Genomic DNA, 19,799 nt, shown 5'->3' with positions numbered 1-19,799 from the left:
TCAAAAATGATAAATTGACCTTTAACAAGTTTGTCCATGATAATTACGTTGAATAAGTGGTTCTGAATCTGTCACCGCAACGTACGGTTCTTCTTAGGTATCTTTCTATCAGGGTACAAATAGGTATCGTTTTAACTAATTTACTTGTGGTTCTACCCACCCAGGTATGGATACTAGGTCGTTATTTCTGTATTTAATTAATCATTCAATTTGTAATGTATATTTTTTTAGATCTTGGACTAACATGAAATATTTAGCCAATAATAATGTCGATAAAGACATGGAACGGCACTAGTGGTTCTGATACAAAAACATATACTATAGGTTCGTTTCTATAACAAACCCGCTACACGAGTACAAAAGACGTTACGACGATAGTATATTTATCTCTTTTTAACTTATGACGGCTCACATGAGTGCGAAAGACAAAACCTATGTTTTTCTTTCGTCTTAAATATGCTCCGTCTATTCTATACAAGGTCTTTGGTATATATAAACCCCCTCCGGTTGATTGAGGAGAGGCTTGTGCCCAGCAGTGGAACGTATATGCAAGAGTGTATTTGGGTAAAATTATGGGTTCAGCAACCTTGATGGTTGCGGCAATATCAATACAACGGGTTCCGAGCAATAGACGCAGCGAATTCAATCTACGTTGATAAACGTAGCACGGTTTGATTCGAAGTCCCAAGAAAAATATGATGAATCGTATATGGTACAGATCAGCTCATGACCCATATAGTGGTCCATTATTAATAATAGCTATTAAAAAAAATCCTCTGTTGGTTTAAGAAGACACCTGAAAGTCATCTATTTCTTTATTCGCTTCCCAATTATTTTATTTTATTTTTTAATTCTATTTTATTAATTATTTATTTATTATTAATATTTATTAATTCTATTTTTTAATTTATTATTGTAACTTCGTGATTAAATAAAAAATAAAAGAAATATCTTTGTGATTTAATATTTTTACGAACCAGGAGTGAGGTTAAGTTTTTAAAAAATAACGCACGAATTGACCTAATAATTTTATTTAACAAATAAGATTTCAGTAAACAAATTATTTTATACTCCTTAACTGATTTTACAACCTAATTATCAAATTAACACTAATACCGACAAAAATAGCCCATGACAATCAAAACAATATAAATTGATCCTATAACCGTCCGTACTCCACGAGCGCCGACAAAAAAGTGAGCCCGAGCGTTCGTTTGCGCTGCTATTTATGCATCACGGCTGCAGCTAGGTTGGGGTGAGCAGAGACTTGCTAAGACGGCCGTTCCTGACCGCGGCGCGTCCTCGCCCGCGTGTATAGCTGCGGGTTGAGTATCACCGTCATCTCCCGAACCATCATCATTCGGGCCATCGCCAGGTTCATCATGGTCGTCTGAAAAGCGCACATTCCTCATTAAAGTTTATGTTTAGTCCGTGCAACTGCACTAAGTCATTTGTCTTGATCGGTGAAAAATTAGACACTTGTAAGGACTAATTGAGTTAAACTAACGGATTTCATATGAAACTTTTAACTATGACAGCAAGCGTGCACTCTCGCTCTCACAGTCTCGCGAAAGAAAATTTAAAGTTACGTCTGCTATAGACAAATGACTTATCTACTGCATAACACTCCGTCCGACGACGTTCCGGATTACCGTCGGGCGCAGTGCCACCAAATAATTGCTTACTCTCCTCGCGAACACATGGGGAAGCAATAGTTTACATCCGCACTAATCCGCAAGGCAGCAAACAACAAGTGTGGATGTCAGAGGCAATGCCATAAGGCGTTGGCTATAACATCTGAAAAACCTGAATGTCAGAGGCGCTGCCATAAAGGCGTTGGCTATAACACTCATATACCTGGGTGTCAGAGGCGCTGCCGTATAGGCGTTAGCGATAACACGAAACCTTAGTGTCAGAGGCAATGCCGTGAGGCGTTAGCATTAACACTCAACTAATATGGACGTCAGAGGCACTGCCATGAAGGCGTTAGCTGTAACGTTCACATAATAACTCACCGCTCCGAAAGAAAGCTGCGCAAGTCTCCGGCGTCCATTCGCCATGCCACAACACCATGTTTTCCGCGGCAGCCTGGGTTCTTTTGCCATATGACCCGGCCAGGAGTTCCAGCTCGTAACGATGATGTGGCAACGCGCTCACCACCTTATAGGGGCCGCGCATGCCCGCGTCCAGTTTACCGGTGCTCTGTGAACTCTTAGACACAAACACAAAGTCACCTACAGAGTACACACGAGGTTGACGTCTATCCTCGTTGACGTACGCGTCTTGACGCCGTTGATTAGCCGTCAGATTTTCAGCAGCGCGTTGACGCCTTAGTGTCATTAACGCCTCTCGATTAGTACCAGAGTCATGCAAAGCAGTATCCCTCACAAGGGATCGTATCGCAGGAGTTGCTGCATCGATACCAATGAGCAGCTGTAGTGGCGATGCCTGGGTGGTAGACTGTCGGGTGATATTGAGGGTTAACTGTACCCTCCAGAGTACGTCAGACCATTGTACCCCTCTATTCCCCACTTCAACTCGCAGCATGTTGAGTACGGTACGGCAATATCTCTCCACCTGTCCGTTCTCCCTGTGCATACCGGGTGTAATGTAGTGAAGAGAACTTCCGATTTTATTAACCCAGTTTTGAAAGTCAGTACTATCGTACATTCGACCGCGATCACAGACTATCATAGACGGGGCTCCAAAAAGCGAAACTGCGTTTCTGAACACTCGTTTTAATTCATCAGTGTCTTGCCTGTAAATACCATATAACAGACAGAATTTCGTAAACGAGTCAATAACGAGCAGCACGAACTTATACCCGTTTGATTCCGGCAGTGGTCCCAGTACGTCAGTATGGACAGTGGAAAAGGGAATATCAGGTTTGGTCCAGGATTCAATTGGTTGTAGTGGCGCTCTGGGGACTTTCTTATGTGCCAAACAAACCAGACAGTGCTTAACATATTTCCTAACAAATTGGCGTAAGCCCGGAAACCAAAAATGACGTAAAATTAAATCCGTCGTTCTGTCGGCACCGATGTGATCGTGATTATCGTGAAATATCCTTAAAAGGCTAAGCCGGTGACCCTTAGGTATGTAGCATAGAAAACGCGGTTCCTCGCCAGTCGGTACGTACTTATAATATAACAGGTCATTTTTTACAACATACCTAGAGGGATCTAACTGACTCTCTCTTAGCTTAGTGATAAGACCTTGTGTCTCATCGTCCGCGGTTTGAGCGATCTTTGCCCAGTTGTTATGATTCCGGATATAAGATACATTTGCAGGAGGATTCCGACTAAGATAATCGGCATGCTGCATAAATAAGCCTTTTCTGTACTCTAAAGTGAAATTAAAATCTTGGAGATAGACCCACCAGCGGGCGACACGGGGCAATAGGTCTTTTTTCCGTTCTGTTAACTTCAGTGAGTTACAGTCCGTCACAATTTTAAAATGTATACCTATCAAGTAATGACGGAAATGCTGGAGTGCTCGAACCATTGCCAACGTCTCCAGTTCATAACTGTGGTATCGTGATTCAGCCCCCTGAGTGGATCTACTGTAATAACCAACGACCCTTTTCTTCTTATCGGGATGCTCCTGCATTAGTATCGCACCTAACCCTACTGAACTGGCGTCAGTGTGCAGTTCTGTTGGCAAAGCTGGGTCAAAGATCGCTAAAACAGGTTCGTGCGTCAAACAGTGTATAACGTAATCGCGAGACTTGTCCTGTTCTGGACCCCAAGAGAAAGGTTCACCTTTTCGCAGAAGCTTCGCAATAGGAGCAGTCTTAGATGAATATCCCGCAATGTACCGGCGAAAATAACCGCCGAGGCCTAGGAATTGGCGAACCTCCCTAACATTGGTAGGTCTGGGAGACTTTACCAGCGCTTCCACCTTTTTAGGGCTCGGTCGTACCTGACCATTGCTCACTAACCGTCCTAAATATTCAACTTCAGTGGACAGAAAAGAACATTTTTTTAAGTTAACTGAGAACCCTGCTTGAGTAAGCACTTGTAGAACCTGCCGTAACAGATCAATACCCTCCTGCACTGTGTTAGATAAAATCAACACGTCATCAATATAGGTCAACACCCTACCAGAATCTATGAACGGCTTAAGTGTCTTTGATATGATCCTTTGGTACACTATTGGGGCGTTAGCTAGACCATAAGGCATTTTTAAATATTCGAAGTGCCCTTCGGGCGTAACAAAGGCAGTTTTGCTTATTGACTCGTCATCTTTCATGGGTATTTGGTGGAAGCCCGTCGCCATATCGAGGCTTGTAAAGTATTTAAAGCCACCAAGCTTATCAACGTGGTCATCGATAAGGGGTAAAGGGAACCGTTCTTTAACCGTGACAGCGTTAAGCGCGCGGTAATCAACGCACATCCTATCACTCCCGTCCTTTTTCTTGACGAGAATGATAGGACTCGCGTACTCTGATTGTGATTCTCGAACGATGCCCTTCTCCATCAAGTCATTAATTATGTCGCGCACTCTAATTTTCTCGTCAATCGAAAGTTTATAAGGTCGATGAACTATTGGCGCGGTAGAAGTTAGTTTTATGTCCATGCTACCTGTATTTACCGTAGAGGTTGCGGTTCCGGTGACAAAAGTACTCGAAAAGTCATTGATGACGCGTAACAAACAATTTCTATCCTCGCCTAATAGGGGTGTATTAATGTAATTATCATCAAACCCCAATGTAGACACTGGCAGCACGGACGGTATATTTTCTAACCTCCTCAAACGTTGGGTCTCATTAGTCCGAACGTATGTCATTCCGCTTCTATTAAGCACGTCAGTACCTATCAAAATAGGAGCAGTAATGCAACCACTGGGGACAACGTATAAATCCACTTCTACCGATACCTCAGGAAATTGTATGATTGTTGTGACGTAAGAAATTGATTCGATCTCATGGCCACCTAGGCCGCGCATCAAACGGTATGTGGGTATCCGGTTAAAATCAAAAGAATTAAGAACTGACTCGGAAATCAACGAAATATCAGACCCACTATCAATCAACACGTCTACGGGTATATTCTTAATATCGGCACGTATCACATTGTTTTGTCCTGATTGGGCTCTGAGCAAAAATTTACATTCGTCGCTTTTTTCTGACTACCCTCATTATCCATACGTTGTTTTTGGAAACATGCCTCAATAGAATGACCATTTCGTTTACAGAAGGTGCAAAGCCTAGTGGATTTGTTATTATTGGACATAGAGGCTGTCGCGTTAGTGGTGGGAGCTGAAGGTGCCCCAGATGTGTCTAATTTTGGCTTCTTTGAGCATTGCCACTTTTTGTGGCCGGGTTTCTTACAATAGAAACAAAAGCCATCGGTAACATTATCGCTCTGAGATGATACACGTTTGCGCGAACTCATCGAGGCAACATTATTGTTTGAGCGCACAGAATTGTTGGACGCACGCGTATCCAACTTAGGTTTGACATACACGGACAAGAAATGTACCAGTTCTTTTGACAGTAGTTTCGCATTGGTTGCCGCCGCTTTGACTTGGGGGTCACAAATTCCTCGCAAGACTATAGAGGTCTTTAGCTCGTCACCTAAGCCCTTAATGATATTGAGTCGCAAGAGTGACCTACGGGCGTACTCGGCATAAGTAGGGAATTTACTCGAATCGGTGTTCATAACTTCAAACAATATAGTGGCAAAGTCAATATCACGAGGGCATAACGTACGAAAGTCAGTTTTGAAGTTCGTCCATGAACGATCCGACGTGACCCAGTCGTTAAGCCATGTCCTCGCATCACCACGTAAAGAACCACCTATACGCCCGAGGCACTCGCGATCATCCCAATTATTCAATTGTCTGGCGTGGTCAACCTCCGCGCACCACACGTCAAAATCATGCACATTAGGATCGAAGGGTGATATATAAAAATGGTTCGATCTTACTTGTACTAGAGAAGACAGTGCTCCAACAATCCTGTCTGCTATGCCCTTCTCGCTGTCAGTGCCAGCATCCATGCTCGGTGTTTCCACTGGAGTCGACATCATCCGAGGGGGCGGCGGCGCGTGACACTTGCTGACCGGGTGAGATGATGCATCGGCGGCTCGTGAGGACGGAGTTTCTAACCTACTCTCTATCGCACTCAGTCTACCAAGAATCTGATCTAAGGCCTCGTTACGGGGGCCATCACGACAACCGTGTGAACCTTCACGACGCCTATTTGCATGACGTGGGCTACGTGACCTATTGCGGTGCCTAGACGAAATGTTTTGTCGGTCATCCGATGAGCCACGGGACCGATAAACCGGCGGCGTATAACGCGATGCGGCAGAATCGCCTCTATAACGACGCAACCAGTCACTGGGCGTCCGGGAACGCAAGCGCCTGCTTCTACGAGATCTATCAACCATTCGTGATCTAGATGATCGTCCCGACATCTTAAGAAAATCAGTTAAGAATGTAGGTAGCAAAAGAATAACAAAATTAAGATAAAACTTACTCAACAAATAAGCACAGTACACAAAATTTTAGTGAGGATGACAAAAGCAGCAAGGAACACGTGGTGATCAGAAACACGTGGCACTTAAAAACACGCGGTGATCCCACTTCTGATTTTACGAACCAGGAGTGAGGTTAAGTTTTTAAAAAATAACGCACGAATTGACCTAATAATTTTATTTAACAAATAAGATTTCAGTAAACAAATTATTTTATACTCCTTAACTGATTTTACAACCTAATTATCAAATTAACACTAATACCGACAAAAATAGCCCATGACAATCAAAACAATATAAATTGATCCTATAACCGTCCGTACTCCACGAGCGCCGACAAAAAAGTGAGCCCGAGCGTTCGTTTGCGCTGCTATTTATGCATCACGGCTGCAGCTAGGTTGGGGTGAGCAGAGACTTGCTAAGAATATATTATTTAAGTACTTTAACTTAATTGGCGTAAGGATGCAACTTGCAACGTCATAAAGCGACTAGCTTGTCTAATAAGAGCCAACCATCAATTCCCAACGTGGATAATAATTTGCGTGATGAAGCAAATTACCATTCACTACAATGTGTTGAGTACGACCATCCAGCACATTAAACCACATACAAAGTGACATCAAATGTAGGGTTGTGATATGTCCCCCACCGGGATTCGAACCCGGGGCCTCTGGATCGTGAGACCACAGAGGCCTTTCTGAGTTAATATTAAGTGCAACTTTTTTTTTCGTCCGCAAACTTTACGACGCTCGGAGCTCCGTGATAATATAGAGGTATGAAAAGGTCGTCTTGTGTGTTATAACCTGCAGGGCAAAAATTCTAATTTCGACTATCATGCAAAGAGATCCCTCCATATCACAGGAAAACTAAAAACCTTAATATGTTTCGTTATTTATCAAAATATTAGGTACTTTTGTATGCAGTATCTTACGTAAAAAAGTAATGATAAAATTGCAGCCTACCACATAAAATTCACACTGCTATGCGGCTATGGAATTTGTTATCCGTTTGCAGGGAAAGTGGTAAAAGCGAGAGGGGTAGAACCGGCGACAGTGGTTCTCATACAAAATGCGGATGAGGGCCTTCCCATCCTGTTTCTTCTATTCCAGGGTGCTACGTGTAACAAACAATACAATAATAGGTCAATTTAGTACAGGTGAATCAGGACATTCAATAAAAACAATTTTAAGTTGAGCCTTACTATAATAATAAATAATAATAATAAAATATATTTATTTATCAAAACATTTTTAACAAGTTACACAAAGAAACAATATAAATTGAAGTTATACATAGTCAATGCTTTCCTACCTTCTAAACTAGGAGAATCTGTGTCTTAGGAGGCAGTGTTCATCCGTGAGCTTGTTATTAACTTACAAGTTTATGCTGTTGTTGGGTAAAAATGTTTGGAGGGTGTGTTTGGATGGGTGTTTGTATGTATGTGTGTATGTGTGTGTGCGTGCCTGCTTAACTTGTATGGTACTGTGTTTTTCTTTAATAATTCCCACTGCTACGCACATGCCACCCCTAAATCAACCGTAGAGTATGGAGTATAATAATTATATATTACTAATACTCTAGCACGTTACTCCACTCGGGCCTAGTAAAAGTGTTTAGGCTAGTGGCCAACCCATTTGTCAGAGTTTGGCTTGATTTTGACCTAAATAGCCGAGACTAAAAATTTTACAGCTTTTAGCCAAAAAAGCTTTTTTTGTGACTCTACTCACGCCGATCACGGCTTTATGTTGTAAGCTAGATACCATAGAATTTTTAATAAACTCTCAGACATCATTCAGAAAAATACTTTGAAAGGGAGTTCATACGCCGCACAAAGAGCGTTCAATATGATATGTACTGTATTGAAATGAATGAATAGAAAGCAATTTTGAATATGTCAACGACTGGCATATTGTAGGCTCCAATATATGAAACATACCAGCACGATCCCGTCACCTCATCACCACACCTTTTATACGGAAACCTCCACAAATAACCTAATCTAATCTAGCTTACAACATCCCACTGCTGGGCAAAGGCCTCCATTTCCTCTTTCCAGTTTTCGCGGTCCTGTGCGTACTCCGGCCAGTCCCTCCGGCGTCCAAGTCGTCACGCCATCTGTTTCGAGGTCTACCACGACACCTGTACCCGTCATGAGACACCTAATGCGTGACGATCCGTGTCCACCGCTCAGGGTGCATGCGACAAACATGTCCGACCCAATCCCATTTAAGTCTGACGGCTTTACGCCCCACATCAACGATTCCTATGTGGATTGCAAGGGCACTGACCACTCAACTCAAACTCAAAAATATCTTTATTTAGTTGACCATGAGATATACGATGTCACTAACACCATTATATATTATGTTTCTATTTTAAAACTATCCCAACCTGAGAAATTCAACCTGTTGAATTAAATTTTGAACTAGGTGAAAGCTCTGAGTGCACCTCATTTGACCAGTCTATTAGTGAATGTCATCCGAGCTACGTAAATCTATAATAAGTTGCGTCAAAAAACCCCAATACAAAGCACTTTGAAATCCCAATTTGAAATCCCTCGGGCGTCGAAACCTGAAAGGTTTATCCTTTGAGAAATAGTAAATAGTTAAATATTATAATAACCTGAAGTAAGTAGTGTCTAAATTACTAAAATATACAAAGATATTTCGCTTCTGTCGGGCACAATTTGAAATGCGACACCGTACTCATTACGGGTTCCCTGCGGCGCCAGCACTAACTAAAGTAACTCAGTTGTATGAAATGTCTGGGAAAAATATATAAAGAACATAATTATAATTATTCTTGCTTCATTACTGCATGTTATTTTAAACGGAAAAGTTGGGAAAACATTTATTCTCGGGATGTAACCTATAATTGTATAAAAAAAAATTGCCTTTGTTTTCGATGAACTTTGAACGTGGCAATACCTACCTACCGAATGTTGTTTTAATCTCCGAACTTAATAATAATAATAAAAGTTTATTTCGGACTAATAAAAAACATCCAAATTTTTAGTAACATTACAAACTTAAATCTAGTATTAGTAACAAAGAAGTAATCGAGGCCGGTTGGAACCCCAATGGCGGCAGACTATATTTTTATTTGACTGCGTGCAGTCGTATCCATCGGGCCAGCAACCGTAAGTCCCACCGGTCTGCCAGCGCGCGCAGGATGGTGTTTAACCTCACTTAAGCTCACTTAAAAAATGAGAATATTAAGTGTCTTCATCAGTCAAACAAACAATGTAAAAATAAAGCAATCATCCAGATTTTTCGCATAGATCTCTATAGGCTGCACAGCGCGTCGCGCATTTTATACAACTTCCAACATAACACCATTAGATCGTAGATCCCTAGTCACACTACCAACCCATAACTAGCGGGGTAATATGCTCTGTTCAGTACCCCGATACCATCCTATGGCGACATCACACCCTCGCCGCCAAATTTAGTTAATTGGTGTTAGTTAGTTTGCTAGTGACTTCTTTTTCATCAGGGATGTGTCGTAGAAGTCAACTATTGATGAGTCAGTACTATTTGTCCTGGCTAACGAAATAATGTGAACTGGTCAAGGGCGGTTAAAGGTCGATGTACACAGAGGTGGTATCGCTAGCGTTCTGAGCGGCGCACAAGCTTCCCGCTCTAGAACAACAGCCCGGATAATCCAAAAATCTCGTTTTCCGGCTTACCCCGTGAATGCGTAGGAGACAGACAGTCCACGTGCGCTCCCTTACCAGTTTTTCAAGAATCTATGCCGAGGTTTTTCTTGCAGCTCTTCCTCAGCTATACAGATTGTGAGAAGCTGCAGTAGTTTTCGGCTATTACATTTAGGCATCAGCATTAACCCTTTTCGGGTCTTTTATTTTCATTTTTTTTTTCATTTCCCCCACGTTGCTTCTTCTTCTTCTTCCTTACACGTGTGGCTTCCTTGTGGCTCTCTCTATCTCCGTAAAGATTACATTTAATTAACCCTTTTTCGTGTTTTTATTTACATTTTTCTCCTTTCCTCCACGTTGCAAGATTACCTTACACGTGACAGATAATGGACTGCGGTCATTCATCCTCCGGCCCGACAATTTTATCAAAACTGTAGTTGCAAATTGTCTTGTGATAACTTGTGGCTCTCTCTATCCCCGTAAAGATTACATTTAAGCATCAGCATTAACCCTTGTGGGTTTTGTATTTACATTTTATTTTTCATTTCCTCCACGTTGCAGGATTACCTTACACGTGACAGACAATAGACTGCGGTCATTCATCCTCCGGTCCGACAATTTTATCCCTCTTTACCCCTCTGACATTGACGACGCGATGACAATCCAATCCGCAAACATTGTAATTCCTCACGCGGCCAAAGGTAGCCTTCAAAACTTTCGCACAGCATTCTACACCAGCGGTTCTCAATGTGACATCAACTGCGACACCAAAATAATAAAATTCAAAAATCCACTTAGAGGCCATCAGTGAGAGGCAATTGTTGTACGCAAACAAGTTTTATTCTTAGGTTTTGGCTGACGCAAATAAGTTACACGTGGATGAGACCAAGGAAAATAACCGCATATAGGTAAGTATGTAAGTAGCGAATTTTAATTTGTTTCAGTTGGTCACTCACCTAGATGATATCGCTTCTAAATTATGTTTATGTAGATTTATATTTTAAATGTAATACGAGTTGTTTAATGTTTATGTATAAAATTCATATTGTCGGAGCTCTCTTCAGTTAACAACCGCGGTACGTAGCAACCCACACTTTGGGAACGACAGTTCTAGACAGTTCTCCGTACGTGCTAAGGCCACATTAATTGATGAATTTCACATACGCGTAACAAAGGCCTCGCCCAGTATACTCGTAAATTAATTAAAATGGTGACAACCACCGGCTTAGCCCTTTTCCGGCGTGACTGACTCGCGTTACGAATAAAGCTCTAAATGTATGGCCAGCGGAATTTTAAGAGGATTTAAATCTTAATAACGGAGGACAAATGGCATGTGCTCAGGCGTATGGGCGGTTGGAACTAATTTGGGGTTATGTTGCAAATTGTGTTGTAAAAGACAAGTTAGGGATTTTACATGTGATGTGCCTGAGGTATTGCAGAATTTTGGGATTTCGGGGTACGCAGTTTATCAGCTGATTTGTGACTATAGTTCGGTCAACAAATGCCTCAAAAGGGTTGTAGAGTGCGTGAGAGGGATAAGGCGAAAAGGCCATGGGATCTTTCCCCCCCCCCTTCCCCCACTCCGGCTCGCTTCCTAGACGCGGGGACTTTTAGTATGTTAGCTCCCTAAACACCCTGAACACATTTATGAAGAAAAAACTTAGGACCCCTCTCACGCACTCTACAACCCCTTTTTGACCGGACTACTAAGAACTTGACTTCAACAGGTGAGAAGTAGGTTCTTTGTCTATCCCTTCGGGAATATAGGCGTGATGTTATGTTAAGTAGTAAATACGTGAGTACATAGGTTAACCCTTAAGCAGGCCGCGGACATATGTGTCCCACATTGATTTTTCGATGCTGTAGCCAGGTTTTGGCAATAAAGAGTCCACAATCTGTCAAAATTTAATCGTAAATATATACTCTATGGTTCCGAATTTTCAAACTTTGTGTATCCGAACGTAAGTGACACTGACAGCCATTCGAGTTTCGTCTGTCCGTTAGAGACGTGTTTTTGAGTGACTGTGGTGGTTTTATACAGATTATGGCGAAACAAAGAAAGCTAAGTCGTGCAATTTTTTGATATGTTAGAGATTTTGAATTTTCCTAACATGATTTGCATTATTTCTAGTTGATTTCTTGCTAAATTGTCTAAAACAAGGCAAATAATAATGCGGGGAACATGTGACCAAAGCCTGTTGAGTCGAACTTATTTGTGGGAGCTATATATCCTTTGCCTGTTCAAATCACCAATTTTTTTATACTAGCCTTTGCACCCGACGTTACTTGTGTTTTTTTTAAACATATTTGTTTTACTAAAAACTACGCATCATTTCGATTACACACAAATTTATTATGATTATGTTATACACAAATTATACTAAATTCGGGATTCATAATAAAATGTGAAATAAATGGGATTTATAATAAAAAGTATTTGATTTACTTACCACATAATAACCTCTATAAATATAAAAAAATAATATAATTATTTTTAAATTTAATTATTTATAAATAAATAATTAAATAAGTAATAGCAATTACAATTTAAAATAATAATGATCTAGTAATCAAACACTAGAATTATGAACAGACAAACATTCGACATTTATATATAGCTATCACATAAAGGATAGTCTCTATCCAGGCAATGGGATTATGTTTTCCCACATTTTTTTTCAGGACTTTCAGTGTTTTTTTTCTGAATGTGTTGATAAGGAATCATACAGGCCGCTATTCAAAGCCTAAATCCATATATAACACTTTATTTCTTACAGCAGTTCTTCGGGGCCTGTTTAAGGGTTAACATTAATATGTTCATTCATTTATTATTTATTAAAAACCAGCATGGTGGAATATGCTCCATACCCCTTCAGATTGATTGAGAGACCCGTGCCCAGCAGCGGGACATATACATAAGCGGTTCATGTTATATTGGTGCTGATTCTCGGGAACAATACTTAATTTTAATTGAGTTTCACCGTTTTATAGTGCTATCCTTTACAGACAATAAGTGCAAGAAAGAAATAGAGCTTGTTTTGGGATTCGCAAACTAAATTAAATTTAAGTTTATGACTATTATTATATTATATATGTACGTAATGGTACCATTAGGTATATCCAAAATGGGGTAGTCAGAGTTACATCCATCGCAAGATAAACTAAGTACCTACACCTCACCGACATTTCTATGGAACCAACGTGATAGCTGGTGAGCCGAATCGCCATCTATAATGGTCGCCACAACTGTTAGTGAAAACCGAATGGAAGTCCGGTACCAGAGTTCGTATAGGCGCTTCCATATTGGGACGCAAGCCGGGATACTGAGTTCCCATCTCAGTCAGGTTATATTTGAAATTCCATATTCTATTCCTTGTTATACTAGGTATATCGATAGGGAGTAGATATAGGTGCGCATATTTGCATACTGCTATCCTCGGGGAACTGAAGCGGACAGTGCATTGTTTATATTACTATTCTCGGTCCGAGTTTTGTTCCTTTCCGACTCGATTTTTCTTTGAATTTCAGAAATTCGGACTATAAACATCTAAAACCCAATAAACAATTGTTAATGTACTAAGAAGGTATATTACGGCTGCCGCCATAAGCCCGATTTGATGTTTTTTAACGTCGTAGTTAAAAGGTTTAATGCTTGGTTGGAAGATCCGTGGTAGCCCCAGTTGGGAGAAAGCTTGACTCTCACTATTAGGCCGCAGGTTCGAGGTCGCATAATAATCATAATCAATCATTTATTTCCAAGAACACAAAGTTCAAGATCTTATTTTAAGTAAAACCTGCAAGCAGGTATGCAAATATTTATATAATATTATTATTAATAGTTATCACACACTACAACTTACTACCTACTACTTGTTAATGACACAGAAAGACAGAGACTCTAGGCGTTTGAAATGTAGTGTTAGAGGAGGATGGAAAGAATAATTTGTTCAGAAAAGATTACTAATGAAGAAATGCTAGTAAGAGTAAGGGAAAAGAAGCAAATATTGAGAGTTATTGAGGACAGAAGAGGCAAGAAGATTGGACACTTAATAAGACACGACAAGGAAAGAGAGGAAGGGCTTATATGGAACAGATTAAAGAGAATGTGAACGTCGTGTCTTATAAGGAAATGAAAGAATTGGCCTTTGATAGACAAGAACGGAGAATGCTACAACGACAAGAGCGTGGCTCTTAAATTAATGATGATAATCTCAAGGGACTTAACTAATGATTTTCAAATTAATGTTTAAATGATAAATTATCATCAGCGGGGCAGTAAAACATCGTGAGGAAATCCACCTATATTCCCGAGAAAAGCGTTACGGAGGTATGTGACCTAAACTGTATTGGGTTGGTTTTTACTTCTAAGTGAAAGGTTACGCTACTAAAAAAAAACAGACCTTTCAAATACAGGTAAGCGGACCCCGTGAAGAACGGGATAACGCTAGGGAGATGATGAGTTTGACTTTCATTTATTATTGTTCTGACTGCTAGCAAACTGGGCATTTTAAGCAAGCTTAGTGATCGAAATTCGAGTGTAATTAAAATTCCAGACAATCTACAGCTCTGTACAACTGTTTTACCGCATCGACATAAATTGAATTCATCTGCTTTTTGTATCTCACATAAATGTCATATTCCAATATCTTTTACTACGAAATATAATAATACAAATTATTATATTTCGTAGTAAAAGTAATAATGCAAAAAAAAATATTATATTTCGTAGTAAAAGTTATTGGAATATGACATTTATGCACAATTGTTTTAACTACAGTCATAATTACGACAGTTTCATGACTTTCGGTTGTTTTTATTTACAGAGATTCAATGGTCAACATTCGTTGTTATTTTAATTGGTAATATTATTGACTTATGTTCCATATAATATATTCATTTGTTTTATTCCTTTGTTAGCTTTTTTTTTAAAGAAAACGCAGAAAGTTTGGTTATTGAATTGAATTTGGAACCCAGCCCGTATTAGAATTGCTAATAAGTAGTTACTCATTTTTTTTAAATAAACTCTCCTCACTCCCTCTTACATAGGACTAAATACGTAGCTGGCGAGGAGTGGTGTCTACAGGGTGTTAGTGACATCGTAACGAATACTGAGGGGGATGATTCAGACCATAATTCTGAGTTAATATCAAGAGGAATTTTCTGTCGAATAATTCATGATATTTCTATTGTTTTTTTTAATTATTTTCAATTCTATACTTTTGCGATAGAAAATTTCACTTCATATTAACTCAGAATAATGAGCTAAATCAGACCCCTTAGTATTTATTACGATGTCACTTACACCCTGTACAAGTACATACAAGTAGCCATAAGATCTCTGGAGTGAGTCATATAGTTTATTTTATTTTCTTGGAGGTGCTTACATACAGCCAATTTTACAATGTACGCTATTTAATCTATAAGCAAGATTTTACATATGGAATTAAAAGAAAACAATGCTAAGAACAATGTTTTTGTATTATGTAGAACGCTTTTTAATACTCTTTAGGTTTTAATGTATATTTGAAAAACCAACGATTTTTAATAGTATTTTAAAGATTAATGACAATTATTTAAGACCTAGGTATATACGTAGGTAACTTAAATAAATGATTAAATCTAATACCTACAAATCAACCAAGTTTACTCCCTAAATAACAAAGAAAACAATTAAAACATTTCCCGTCGAGTCTTAAACTTATCAATAACACAAAAGAGTAAGTTAAATTAAGTTGCAAAGTTCGAAGCTTCAAGTATTTGAGATCGAGTGCTACGTTTCTCTCTCGTTGCATTCGCGTAGCTCACATCCATTACGTCTTGCTACGGGCTCCGGCGTAGCTTAAAGATTCCGTTCTCGTAGATGTCTCGAAGTATCTGATGTAGCAAATGTACCTTCAGAGGGTCACTTTAAGCTTTCTTTTATTTTTTTAGACGGAGATAAGTATGTAGACGTTCACTTTGGAGACTGGAAAGCAGAAACTTTAAAGGAAAAATCTTTAAAATGAGATTGTCTTTGTCGATTTTTCTCTCTGAAAGCAAAAAAAAAAAAACTAAATCTATGTCCCAAAGTATCTTAGAGTGAAGTAAATTGTAGACAGGACAACCTACCTAATTCAATTCCGGCATCAGAAAATTGTGTTATATATTGCCTACTAAAATTAAATCAACCTATGAACTAAGCAATTGTGAATATTTTCGAGCATATGTTATTTTCTATTTTGCATTGATACTGGAAAAAATAATATATAAAAATAATAGTATTTTTGAAGTATAATATTGTGTAACACTAGATCGATGCTCGTTTGTCCAGCATATTATAAAAAAAAACTTCGTGGAATGAAGTTGAACAGAAATAGTAGTAAAGTATAAACATCTTACTAATCCGTAATTATAACAACAGAATCCAATTCAGAGACTAAAGAGCCCCAGCTTCGCGCCAGGCGATGCGACCCTGGTTGACAACTGCGCAACTTACTACTTTCCTCCCACAACACATACATACATAAAGTTTCAGTCCGCAATTCCCATTGGGATGTGCAGAGCGACAAGTCGAGAAGACAAGTTGCAACCACTTTCATCACTTTATATACATACATAATCTCCCTACTATGTACCTACATATATCCCAATTGGGGTGCAGTACATCCATCGCAGGATGAACGAAGTATCCACTCCTCATCAAGCTTTCCGTTAGACCAACGTAGACTTGCTTCTCAATCGGGAAGCGCCGAGTCAAACCCCGGTAAGTATCGGGTTTACACCAATGAGTTATTGGGCCCGATTCCTGCATACAACTCTTAATTTTATTTTAAGTTATATTCGTCATTTTCTTATCCGCCGAAAAGGAAAGGGACGGATAATTAACAACTGTTAATTTTAAAATGAATGAATAATCCGAACAAATCAAAGAGGTATCTTATTGGTATGCAAACCCTTTGAAGTGTGCTGTCAACTTAGGTCGGATTATTGATCAATGTACATTTTTTAGGCGGTTGTTGTAGATTCGTGCTGTCGATTACCCGTCCCTTTCCTTTTCGGCGGGTAATAAAATGACAGGTATAACATAAAATAAAATTGAATGGTGTTTACAGGAATCAGCACCATCAATTATATGTCTTAAGTGCAGCTATAAACAGCGATACGGTTCACCACTTGATACGTTGAGATAAATTGTACAAAGTAACTTTTTTCATCTCTAATACTTTCGAGGTTCAATGTGAGATCTAACGATTCTAAACAACATTTCTTAAGAAACGGAAAGGTTAAATCGTGTTCATCTTTATTTATCTATCAATATAACAGTTTATTGATTACCAGGAAGCTCGACGAAGCGTGAGTACTTTATTCATCTTTTTTATTCTTAAATATATATTTATGTACCAACAATAGATATATCGTAATGATAAAAAATACTCATCTTAAGGTAATGTTTGTATAAGTACCGCAATTACAAACACACACACACAACATTTACAATATATTATGTAAAAACAACAAAACGTAGATATATAGTTAAGTTTATATAAATATGTATTAAACTTGAATAGGTACTATGTTCTTTTAATAATCATTTAAATCTGCAATGGATTACTTCTGACTAGCCCAATTGGAAAATAATAATTGCTCCTGAGTTTAAATCTTAACGGCCTCCGTGGTCCAGTAGTCGAGCGTTGGGCACACGATCCGGGGGTCCCGGGTTCGAATCCCTGTGGGGACATATCACAAAAATCACTTTATGACTAGTTTGGTTAGGACATTTCAGGCTGATCACCTGATTGTCCGGAAGTAAGATGATCCGTGCTTCGGAAGGCACGTTAAGCCGCTGGTCCCGGTTACTACTTACTGATGTAAGTTAGTAGTAGTTACATGAGCCATGTCAAGGGAATTTTGCGGCTCAATAATAACCCTGCCACCTCACAACCCACACGATAGAAGAGGAATCTTAAATGATCATGCCCAAGGAAGTATGAATTATAAATTATAATTTTTACTCATAGTGGGTTGATAACCAGTCATTATGCAGTTCACACAGCACAAAGATAAGGCAGTAAGTACCTATCTATGACATTATTAAGGAATAAACTTATAGAATAAAAGAAAGACAGCACAGCATCAAGGCTGTATCCAAGGGGTACATCACACATCGCCAGCTATGCTTAACTCCCATGTAATATGCCATTAACCGGGCACAAATCCTGGAACCACGGGATATCCATTACGACTCAAACACGACGAAAGAAATAAATATTTATTACGTTTGACTGCCACAGACACAGATATGTACAGATAAAAAAAACTTAGGTCTAAAAATCAATCTCAAAGTCAACACTAGCGAGATTATAGTAAAAGTAATGGTCGTAAATAAATACCTTTATAGAAGGAAGGTGAAAAAAACACGAAAAAACGCTTTGAAAAATGCTTAAAAAACTGCTTGAAATGCTTGCCCGTCTTGCATAAAACATAACTACGTAGGTAATTACTAAATACTCAGTGAAGTGTGGGTACTGAGTTCATCAAAACGGGTGTACCTACCTCTGACTACCCCGATTGTGACCTTATGTATTGTTGCGTTATAAAAGGAAAAATGGTTCCAAGACATGTGAGCGCCTAACCCAAAGCGCAGGTTTAAGCCCCATTAGGGAAAAAGTAAAAATATTCCACATTCAGTAAATACCGTTCAATAAACACGTGAAAATTGTTTTTCCGACTCAAAACCTTAATTTCCGACATAAAAAGAATTGCTAAAAAGCAAACTGTTTGAACTTTCAAACTTCCTTCCACAATTAATAATTATCGCTGTAAAAGAAAGTGTCTAAAAGTTCTTAATCCAATAATATCATCATTACAAATACTTTCTTAACATTTAATTTTATACCGATAACAACCAAGGATTTCGTACCAAACATGAAAGTTAAAACGTTCGATAATAATACAAAAACTACTTTTTACTACTACAGTATCTCTAACACATTTCTAATTTACACTAAACCGTTGTTAACAAGCGAATCCCATAACAACATAACATAACATAAGCCTCACGAACGTGTTATTAAGCGAACGTCATTAGGTGTACGGAACCCTCGGTGATTACGGCAGTAATAAATAACACACCGAAATTATCAGAGTTGGTGCAGGAAGGCCCCGGCAGCCACAGGAAGGCACACACAATCGCTGTAACATACATCATGGTGACAGTCAAGAATGATGAGATTCATATATCATATCACATATTTAAACTTCACAAAAAAGTTCGCGCATCGGACAACAAGGAACGAGAGAGGTGACGTTGCAAGTCACGTGGTGTCGCGCGTGTCAGAACGTGTCCGGACGGCCCGGGCGTGTGGTCACAGTCGCGTCGGTCGCTCAACTGACGCGACCAACAAACAGTGTAGGTCACAACTCAGAACTCAACCCGGAGTATACCCATCAATTCGCCGTGACGTTTCAATGAAAATGTTCTCCCCGGAGTGAAATTAAGGACTTTGGGTAGTAATTAAAAATTGATTTTTTTTTGAGAGCCAAATTGGACGTAAATTTCCACGGGTATCCGGTTAGCTGGAGAACAATATAGGTTTAATATATGTACCCTTATATATCTCTACTTTTATCTTTTATCCTACATTTATACATAGTATACTATATATTTTTTCATCAATAACACT

At 39.2% G+C, this 19,799-nt stretch overlaps 1 protein-coding gene across 1 annotated transcript in view; it reads right to left on the bottom strand.

The window, feature by feature from the left end:
* Positions 1-19,523, bottom strand: part of LOC126368915 (protein eva-1-like) — a 69,839-nt gene extending 50,316 nt beyond the window's left edge. The window contains exon 1 of the mRNA XM_050013155.1: positions 19,249-19,523. Coding sequence (XP_049869112.1) covers positions 19,249-19,324 — 76 coding nt within the window. The 5' untranslated portion in view covers positions 19,325-19,523. The remainder of the gene's footprint in view (positions 1-19,248) is intronic.
* Between the last annotated feature and the right edge of the window lie 276 nt (positions 19,524-19,799).

Source organism: Pectinophora gossypiella, chromosome 8 (genome assembly GCF_024362695.1).
Source record: "Pectinophora gossypiella chromosome 8, ilPecGoss1.1, whole genome shotgun sequence".
NCBI lineage: Eukaryota > Metazoa > Arthropoda > Insecta > Lepidoptera > Gelechiidae > Pectinophora > Pectinophora gossypiella.
This window is presented reverse-complemented; position numbering and strand designations above follow the sequence as displayed.